This window comes from Macrobrachium rosenbergii, chromosome 27, assembly GCF_040412425.1.
Source record: "Macrobrachium rosenbergii isolate ZJJX-2024 chromosome 27, ASM4041242v1, whole genome shotgun sequence".
NCBI lineage: Eukaryota > Metazoa > Arthropoda > Malacostraca > Decapoda > Palaemonidae > Macrobrachium > Macrobrachium rosenbergii.
This window is the reverse complement of record NC_089767.1, coordinates 17,677,300-17,688,331: the sequence shown is the minus strand read 5'-3', so window position 1 is coordinate 17,688,331 and position 11,032 is coordinate 17,677,300. Positions and strand designations below refer to the sequence as shown.

General features: G+C 34.7%; 1 protein-coding gene across 1 annotated transcript; it reads right to left on the bottom strand.

Moving 5' to 3' along the window:
* Positions 1-641: 641 nt before the first annotated feature.
* Positions 642-10,239, bottom strand: LOC136853257 (probable glutamate receptor). Its single transcript, XM_067128629.1, has 12 exons — positions 10,095-10,239; positions 9,708-9,835; positions 9,173-9,268; positions 7,667-7,884; positions 7,353-7,472; positions 6,088-6,243; positions 5,188-5,278; positions 4,453-4,741; positions 3,253-3,473; positions 2,184-2,364; positions 1,603-1,702; positions 642-915 (listed from the first exon to the last, which is right to left on the bottom strand). The coding sequence occupies exons 1-12, from the start codon at positions 10,165-10,167 to the stop codon at positions 735-737; spliced, it is 1,854 nt and encodes a 617-aa protein (XP_066984730.1). The 5' UTR covers positions 10,168-10,239; the 3' UTR covers positions 642-734.
* Positions 10,240-11,032: the final 793 nt, after the last annotated feature.

The window sequence follows — 11,032 nt, the reverse complement described above, 5'->3', positions numbered from 1 at the left end:
AATTCGTTTTAGTGTCAAATAAGGTTAAATTTCAGTCAGAAATTTTGCAAGCTAATGTAGAGGCTCCATCTCGGTGCTTCCCTAATTTGCATAGAACCAGCAACATTTCTTTCCGATGTCTAAGCACAGCGCCGAGTTTAGGTTGAATATTGCATTAGAGATCGAGAATAATTTTGCTGCTCAAAGGTCATTGTATTTTCTCTAATCGAGGAAAAATGATAAGAGAAATTCATTATCACCTTGGTGATAGCATTTTGCATAATTTCTGAACTGGAAATTATGTTAAAAATAAGTTTGATCTTACTGGTCCATTAGATGAATGGTAATTTTTCTTTAACAAAAATACAGTCCATTATTACCTTAAAATAGAAGAAAATGGCTTAAATTGATCCTGATTTGCAAGTACATTTGTTAGATTTATCTAACATTTATTCCTAAAGCCTATTTATTCCTATATATCTCATACCTAATTATTATTTCACAGTTCTTTGGATACGTTTTACTATTGTTTCCTCATACGTATTTTGCTGTTGAACAACCTCTATTTCCTACGTAATTGAATAACGTATAGTCTTACTATTAATTACCCTGCAATTCCCCAATGATATTTCATTCTTATACAAAAATATCTGCAGCCCACATGAAATCCCTACCACATACGACCCCAACCACATAAATCTGAAATAGTCCTAATACATACTTATACAAAAATATCTGCAGCCCACATGAAATCTCTACCACATACGACCCCAACCACATAAATCTAGAATAGTCCTAATACATACCCAAAGATTTGATAAAGAAAGAGATGATTGGACGACAATCTTAGTCGGAGTTTGGAGACAGGCCGTTGAATTGGGAACAGCGTCCTTCATCCACTGGGTATACAGTCCGCTCTCTGTTACCGAGCTCATTCTGAAGTGGAGTAAGGTTTATATGTTATTTCAGTGATGCAAAAGAAATGGATATGAAAGAAGGCTTGGATATTGACTATAATGATATGAGAAAGTAGAACTGAATATGTCCAAGTGATATGATTCTCTATAGTTAAGCACGAACGCAGACTGATAATATTCTGCATTACTGTGTGGTAGGTTAGGTACTATACTTAGTTACGGGTGAGTCAGTCTGAATTTTTCTACAAGCTACCCTGAGGAGGTGAAACAGTATTCGAAATAAGTCGATACCAAGACATAGAAACTCTGAATTAGTACAATGAGATATAGCTCACACTGAAAACACTATAAAACATCCTCTACTGGTGTCTATTAGGTTTTTTTATTTTTATTTGTTAAAAACAAGAAAAACGGTCGTCAGTATATTTTGCAAAATTAATAATAAGTGAATAAATTAATATATACATACACACACACACACACATATATATAACACACACATATATATATATATATATATATATATATATATATATATATATATATATATATATATATATATATATATATATATATATATTCATACAACCTCCAGGTCATCTTGTATCACCTTGAAAGGAATCATGATAAAAGTTATATAATAATTCAGTAAGTAATATTCAATATGATAAACAAAATAAAATAAAATTTCTCCATGTCCCAGTACCTTCTAGCAATCGCTGGTCCAAGAGGACTGTGTTTCCGAACAATCACTCCGAACATGGAAGGGAGGAAGAGTTCTTTCGACAAGTAAAACAGACAGCTTCCTGCGTGGGAAAATATTATCAGCTTTTAGGGAAACAATTTTCTCTCGCATGCAAATGGTAATAGATATGTACAAAGCGACGTATTTTTATCATAATTATTAATGTGGTCTGACTTTAACAGTAAGAGATCTAACTATCAGTGAAAAGGTAAATATTCTGTTAAAAGTTATGTTTTTTTTCTCGAAACTCATCCAGACGTATAATTGCCATTGTCATTAGATATTTTGACGATAATATGCACGAAAAAAATTCAGTCCTAGCTCAGCAAATTTTGAAGTTAATCATTGATACTTAAAAAAAGAATATTAAAGATAATTTAGTAAATGTTCAGCTCTCTATTTCCACATTTCTGCATCAAAGATTCACAAGATTATTCCTCAAAAAAGGACAGGTCACAGCCTCTGAACTCTCAAGTACCAAATAAGCTACGTCAATACTCATTGTCACGTAGAGTACGCATAAACTTTTTGTTATTACTGACCTCTTCTAGTGAAATCTTCAGCCAGAAGCATCTGCAAACCTAAGTCTTCTATGATGAGGACGTGGTGGCTACTCCCGCTCAGCTTGTCCACTGCCTGAGTGTATTCAGACGATTTCACGTAGGATATTCGACCTTTACTGAGGGATTCTGCCACTTCGCGGTAGATGCCTGATTCAGCATTCTGCGAACAGTTCAAGGGTATATAATGATTAGTGCATGTATCGCTTTTCCCGCTTATATGACTATATGCTCTCCAAAGGGATTAGAAGGTTATGGTTTTGAGTCGGTTAGCTTGCTTACCCATTTGTCAGCAGGATTACGCATATCTACGAAAAATTTACCAGATCTTAAATAAATGATTACTTTGTGGAACGTCACTTTTGGGGAAATTGGACATTTTGGTGGTTCCTCGAGCTCCTGACAACAATGTAAAAAAAAAAAAACTAGGCCTACATGGGCACAGACTACATTTCAGATAACCTAAGAAAAGGAAGAAATAACATTTCTCACTAAACATGTAGATGGTAGGATAGAATTTTGATCCAGTTGTTAAATGATTAGTGTGGGTTAAATCAAGGAGATTAATGTGGTTACCAAGAGTTTGTTATGAAACAGGAGTGAGAATTATGATACCAAACGAGGTCTCTGCATATGAGAAATATGGGCTGAAGGCTAGGCCTACTCCTGTGTTCAAGATGCTTTGTTTACAAGAAATAGTGCTAATGGCTATAACAATAGTCTGTGACGTTAGATGCAATATTGATACCAGACGAGGTCTCTTCATTTGACAGATACGGGCTGAAGACTAGGCCTACGCATGTGCCCAACATGCATTGTTTACAAGATATAGAGCTAATGGCTATAAAAAATAGTCTATGACGTAAGACGCAATTTTGATACCAGACGAGGTCTCTGCATATTACAAATATGGGCTGAAGACTAGCCCTGCTCATGTGCTCAACATGCATGTTTACAAGATATATAGCGCCAATGACCTAAGACGCTTGTGTAACGCCAGAAAAAGTCCACGAAACTTAACGTCACTTCGTTCCACAAAGGCACAACTCACCATGAAGACCTGGACATAAGCAGTGCCCCCTTCCCAGAGCATCGTGATGGACGGGTCGTCCAGAACTGCCCTCAGCGACTGGTACGGCTGAGGTACGTACCGTACAGCGAGCAACGACATGAGGTTCCCGCTGTAGCTCTTGCTGAGCACGAGGATAGTGACTATCCATGCTGTTAGAAGAAGGCGGTCCCAGGGTTCTACAGGTCTCGAAATATTCATGTCTGAAGGAAATTAAGTAATAATAAAATGACAATTTTTCCATTGTGTAAATATAATTCATGCTACTTTCAGCTATATGGTCATAGTAGTCTTCACGCGTTGAAATGCCTATGCTATGAGACTGTCCAGTAAAAAACAGAATTTGGTGAAATACTTTGAAAGATCCGGCGAATCTGTATATTTCGCCTAAGTTCTCATTGAATTATCTGCTAATTGCCTTTTTGTTGTATAAGTTTGGTGCAGGTTCAAAACTTTGAAAAAGCCGGTATATAACTTGTTCAAAAACTAATTCTACTTTTGCATCCTTTTCTACAAAAGTAATTTGACCGTGAGTGGTAGTTATTGTAAAAAAAATAAAATAAACCCAAATTTCAGATTTAAAAGGAAAAAAAAGCACTACTTTCGACTTACATACATTCGACATGCATTCCTCCAAATCAACTATATACAGGCAAATGTGATGTGAATTATAATGCAAAGCAGGGCAGATGTAATGTACAGTTTCATTTTCCAGACATTTTTCCTTTTTTGTTATTTGGTGGTGGAGAGGTTACGATAAAAATTGTTAACAATTACGAAACAGTTTTATAATCATGATGTATTTCAATAGAACCTAAGATATCAGGAGTAAATTACCTGCAACCCAAGATATAAAATTTATATGAACGTTATGAGAGCATAAACATGAGGCTCCCTCTCATCCCTCATAAACTAAACTAACGCAGTAAATTTTACATGAGAGTTCAGAATCTACAAATATTAACTCTCCTACATAGAAGCCATCCGTTGATATCTCGAAAGAATATAGCTTTTCATTTTCGAGGAGACATGGTATGTGATTTGAAGCTTTTTGGATATAAATTCAAATGTCAAAATTACAAGACTGGAGTAAGCACTATACCTTCAAGTGATGCATGGAATAAATGATCTTTGCTTTGTTTATTTTTCATTTAATTTTCTTACAACAAACGTACCGCTAACCTTGCTGTAACAGAATTCGGAAGATATCCATCAACGAGCTTTTCGTCAGACTACGCGACGTTTCAACAGAGATGAATACTATCGTCAGGAGGATCACGAATGCCATAGAGAGGAAAGTGATCCCCCAGACGTCAGGTGCTAAGGGAAGCGCAAATCCCCACGGGTCGACCTCTGTAGCTCCTCTCTTGGCGGCAATGCGGATGTTGTCTCCGACCAACGGCAGGGCGTAATCAACAGCGCGGGCGCGGGTGTAGGTCAGGACGAAAGGACCGAGGGCGAAGTCGACTTCCTGGAGGTCGAAGGCAGGATGGAATGTTAGTTCAGTTTAATTTCTCGTTCTTTTCATTATGATTTTCCTCTATGGAACAGAAAAGTGAATAGGGAGATACTATAAAAATCCTTTATTTTGACATACCCGGCTCAGTTTCAGAATTATTATCAATAAAAGAATTTCACTATCGTGGGGAGGAGGATGATGGAAATTCTGTAACTTAAAGATATTTCGCACAAATCCTGCATCTTATATCACTCCTTTTGTAAGATGAATAATCCCAATCAGGCTTGTTTAATGAATAATCCCAAACAATTTTGTTTGCTTGTCATAAACATAATAACACATGTAAATATGTTGCAGGGATTCTCTGTGTAGTAAGATAAAAAAAGATGGAGTGTAAAATACTTACATAAGCACAGAAAGAAAGCTTATTTATTGTCTTGGAAAGTGAACCAACTTACCTTTCTGAAAACCATGCCCACCATCCCAATCCACGACCCGTTCGGCTGCAAATAGCCCCAGGCTCTGTCAGGAGGCCTCACCAGAGTGTACCTTGAGGAATGAATAAAAACTAAAGTGGATAATCAGTAATCTCTCAAATGAAACAAATATTGCAGCAAATGTAGTTAACTAAGTCGATCATTTTGTGGTTTAGAATTCTTCCTTATTGGTTACTGAGTATTAAAATGTTATTGTAAGTTTACCTTGAACAGAATTCTTTGTTCCTTTTATCAGAAAATGAAAATGCTTCTTCTTTTGGTAAGGGAACAGATTTCTCCTCCCTGTGTTACAAGGAAATAATGAGGAAAATTGATGGCACTTGATGCGAAGGTTTACATGAGAGAGAGAGAGAGAGAGAGAGAGAGAGAGAGAGAGAGAGAGAGAGAGAGAGAGAGAGAGAGAGAGAGGTGTTTGAATCTACTTGAAATATCAGTAATATACTTGTTCATGAATTTCCAATTTATTAAGAAGCTGATACTTTACAAACGCTAGACTTTTTAAAGATTTTTAAATGGAGTGAATATATTACGTAGCCCTCTGAAATGGAAGGAGGAAAACTGAAATTTCCTGAAAAATTTCATCTTGACACACACACACACACACATATATATATATATATATATATATATATATATATATATATATATATATATATATATATATATATATATAATATATATGCAGTTCACGTAATTCTATCTATAGTTTTATTGTTGAAATTTAAGCACCACCAAATATGCAAAAGTGATATTGCAACAGCAGTCTCTTGATACAACGTTTTCATTTTTATCCTGTGTAAATATAAGAAATTTTCTTTGTAAATTAACTGTCATCAACTTTCATTCTATTACGTAACTTACGAGAAATTGATGCTGCTTCCCAGAATTTCGACGAAATTTCCCAAAGGGCCAATGAAGATGTGAGGGGGTCCATCTTGTCCGTAGGGAAATTCTATCACTTTCATATGAGGAGGGAAATCATCTCCTGCTACTATTAGGTGTCCGGCATCGATCAACCTAAATAAAAGATAATTAGACATTTTGATAAAATATTTCTCTTGTTATTAAAGAACACAGGTAAAAATGCGCCGAATTTTCTTCGGTGCGATCGAGTTTTCTGTACATCGTATAATAAAGGCCATCGAAAATAGATCTATCTTTCGGTGGTCTCTGTATAATGCTGTATGAGCCTCGACCCATGAAACTTTAACCACGGCCCGGTGGCGGCCTATCCTATATCGTTGCCAGAAACACAATTATAGCTCATTTTAACCTTAAATAAAATAAAAACTACTGAGGCTAAAGGGCTGCAATTTGATATGTTTGATGATTGGAGGATGGATGTTCAACATACCAATTTGCAGCCCTCTAGCCTCAGTAGTTTTTAAGACTGGGGCGGACAGAAAAAGTTCGGACAGAATAAAGTGGGGACGGACAGACAAAGTCGGCACAACAGTTTTCTTTTCAGAAAACTGAAAGTTGAAGAACTGCACGTGGGGTATCCCTGAAGGAAACACTTAGATAAACTCTGATTTTCTGTTCAACATTCTCCTCATAAAACATAAAAGAAGTAGACCCTGAGAGAGAATACAAAACAACACATTTGTGCGTTACGGCCAGCCAAAGAACAAGAGTCCATGCTGGTATAAGGCCAGCTAAAATCAATGAATGAACGTTTCTTTAGTAAAGGAAACTAAGACAAAAATGACCATATTGGTTACTTGAAGGGGACCTTGTGGAAAGAAATTTTGAAAGCCATAAATGACACCGCCCCCCAAAGAACGAAAAGTGTCACAGGCCTGAAAATATATGTAGTATTAACTGGTGGCACGACTTTCCTCTTGAACGAGAGCAGATGCACCGGGACATTAGAACAATAACGGATAAAGTGAATAACTTGAAAAACGAGTGCCTGACAGTAGTCTCTCATATCATCAGTCTCAAGATTTTATAGAGTGAACAAAAGAAATAAGTTGACTTTACCCTTCGTGAAGATATGGGACTGAATTTTCTTAAAACCAGGGTGTGCTTTTATAAATTTTAAAGCTATGATTCACAAAAAAGTTTAAGAATAACACAATTCGTATTTACAGAAGCGGAATAGTTAGTCAGTTGACAGTCCTTACCTATCAAACTTATCAGGGAATAAAGGCAGATGAGATGATTGAAGAAGACCATAGTTGGCTGTCCATGAAGCCAGCTCTACCATTCGTTGGCTGTACGGCAGGTAAATGTAAATGCTGCACCTGTATATGGAAAATTAATTGCGTAACCTGTCGATGGAAAATGCAAGACTTCAAATGAAATTAAATCTTTATGATACTTCAAAAATGAAACCAAAATGCATTTGGAAAATTAGAAGGAAAATATTTGTAAAATGCTGTTATTGCATTTCGAAAATGAGAAAAAACTAATATTTAGATTTTCTTCTCTGGAATACCTCCTAGATTTCTTATCCAGTATTAAGATCATTCCATTAATTTCCGAGAGATGTTTCCTGATTGCAGATAATTCCTCGGTTCGTAGATGAGTCACCAAAAGGAGTTTAGTCGGCCAAATCATTATGCTTCTTTCCGCTGATCGCTCGATGGCTGATGTCACGAAATTCTTGTTGTCACTCACGATGGTTATCAACAAACATCTCACCGATTTGCGTGTCTGGAGATTTCATAGATAGGACAGTTTTAAAGCCTTTAGTATGATGATATATATATATATATATATATATATATATATATATATATATATATATATATATATATATATATATATATATATATGTATATATGTGTGTATATATATATATATATATATATATATATATATATATATATATATATATATATATATATATATATATGTATATATATATATTCATATATGTATATATATATATATATATATATATATATATATATATATATATATATATATATATATATATATATGTGTGTGTGTGTGGAAACTCCACCTTTACTCTCATGAGCTAAATTCAATGAAAGGAATAATATTATAATAACTAGTACTCATTACTAGACTGACAGTACATGTACCATTCTCCTAAAACCGTCATGGGATATTGCTAAGGAAAGAACCTTAATAGTAGGACCTATAACCGCAAACTAATGAAAAGAACTATTTTAAGTTCATCACTATCCTATAGGACAGGATTACCCAGACACCTCAATGATAAACAGAATCAGAAGGTTACCAGGGTCACACCTAAACATTATTACCCAGAGTACTTAGTAGATATCATACCTCCCTCAAGGCAATCACCTTTAAATAATGAACTAATAACAGCGAGCTCGGTTGTTTAGTTTTAGCTGGTTTTATAGTAGCACGGGCTCTTGCTCAAAAAAGACCTGAGTGTGTAAAGTAAGATGCCTGCATGTACACACTAGATTTAATCAAACATGGGATGTATGTATGCAATTGATAAAGTTCCCATTGAAGAAAATCTAAGGTGCAAGCAAGTACAGGTTTGCAGAATAAACTGCGCAGGCTGAAGTTGCGGTAAATCGTTAAATCTTTTCAAAATATTTTCTTAACCAACTCAAGGTAAAAACTTTGCGTCTCTAAACTTCGTTGGCAAAGGAATAAAAATACAAATCATAAAGATTTGTTGCGTAAGAAGTGCTACATAAGGAATGTATCTATTTTATACGTTTAGATTACAGTACTGTATATTGTCATTGTATTACACTTGCATTGCCACTTTGATACGATATCTGCTTTTATGTATACTGATATGCAACTTACAATGGACCCAGAGGGAAATTATGAAGAAAGTATTATGTGTTTTAACTTTGTCCTTCATCTCTTTTCCGTGCAATTCTTTCCTTCCAAATTAATACCGAATTATCGTGTAAATAAATTTGATGGTCATTATATATTATAGAGTATGTGTGTAAGCATACGCTTTGTATAAAGTCATCGTTCTTACCTGATTTATGTACTGAAGAATTTCATCAAGTGCACTGGGATCTTTCTGAACTTCAAATATACTTTTGCCGGCTTTTAAAAGTAATTTTTTAGCCACCTGCAATAAATAAATAAATAAATAAGACAAGATTAGAATAATGAAGCTTAAAACGGGTAATTATACTTAAACCTGTATTTCTTAAATAAATTTGTCATAGTCGTCGAAATTATGAGTATGGAAAGTATCTTCTCAAGATGAATGAGATTCTTGAAACTGAAAGCGAGTTTTAATTTTGAAAGAGGGCGAACTAAGTTGTCTTTAAAGGGCTTAAAATTTAAGTAGTTGTGAAAATAAGAATACTTTAGCTCAGCAATTCTTTTTATTCTACTAAAGGAGACAAGTTTCATATACCTGAATAAAAGTAAATTTTCAAGTCCAGTTCATTCCATTTATCAAATTACATCATATGCCCATGTTTATATGGCTGAGTATTTAAATTAAGTTCATATTTAGAACTGAAATATTTCCGTAACTTCTTTGGCTTATTCACAATTACCTTACTAATAGAGTCTGACGGAATGCTTCCATCTGTGAGCAATACGAGGGAACAGTTGTTCGAGTCACTTGCTGTCAAAACGACTTCTATCACTGGCACTGCTTCTGTTAAGATATCCGCTACTTTCACTAAGGAAAAATAATTAAATCATAACTATAATATACTAAAGAATCATCGAATGTTCAAGTCTGAAAAGTATAGCACTCTTCAAAACAGATGCTTAAATCTTCGTCAATTATGCACTGGGAAAGTTAGTCATGTTTTGTTGAGAGTTCTGTACCAAACCGGACTGAATCCTCAATATTTCACAGAAAACTGTGTTTGTTGGCTAACGCTCACCTCTACGATAATTACAATAATTCAACTGGCTATCCATCTAATACATACCTGGAAAGAGGGAGGAAGAACATTGAACTGAGATGAGAACAGCTAAGAATTTCACCACAGCCAATAAGGCCATCTTCAGGGTACACAGAACATACCTGTATAGATAAAAAGGTAAGGAGTGTTTTGTCAGTGTTTTGAGTATTCGTAGTGACTTATCCTGATGCATGATCACATTATCAAATGAATTTCATTGGGGAATCTTGACCCCACATCCAGCCGGACCATTACTCATTCCAGCATCGGAATTATATGTACAATCATACTTTTTTCCTCTCTTTATGCACTGCTTTATGAAGAAAAATAAAATACACTGAATCCAACGCCTGTTCCTCAAAATTACACAGGATTCACAAAATTACTACGGACCCTCAAGTTCATACATATTGATACAGACTCACACACGCACGCACGCACACATACACACATATATATACATACATACACACACACATATATATATATATATATATATATATATATATATATATATATATATATATATATATATATATATATATATATATATATATATATATATATATATATATATATATATATATATATGTGTATAACATAAACACACACACAAACACACACACACATTTTATACATACATACTTATATATATATATATATATATATATATATATATATATATATATATATATATATATCAGTATATGTGTGTGTGTGTGAGGATCTACTGTGTCAAATTTGTCACTTTCACCAGATGCATTCTAGCCACAATGCCCTCTTAACTTCTCAGATTCTTCGCGTCTTTTTCTATGCGACCGAGCATCACAGTCTCTTCAATTTCTTTTTGATCTTACGGCTTTCTCTGACAAGCTCCAAAAAAGATCAAATTTGTATCCCTCTCTCTCTCTCTCTCTCTCTCTCTCTCTCTCTCTCTCTCTCTCTCTCTCTCTCAAGTCAGTTTT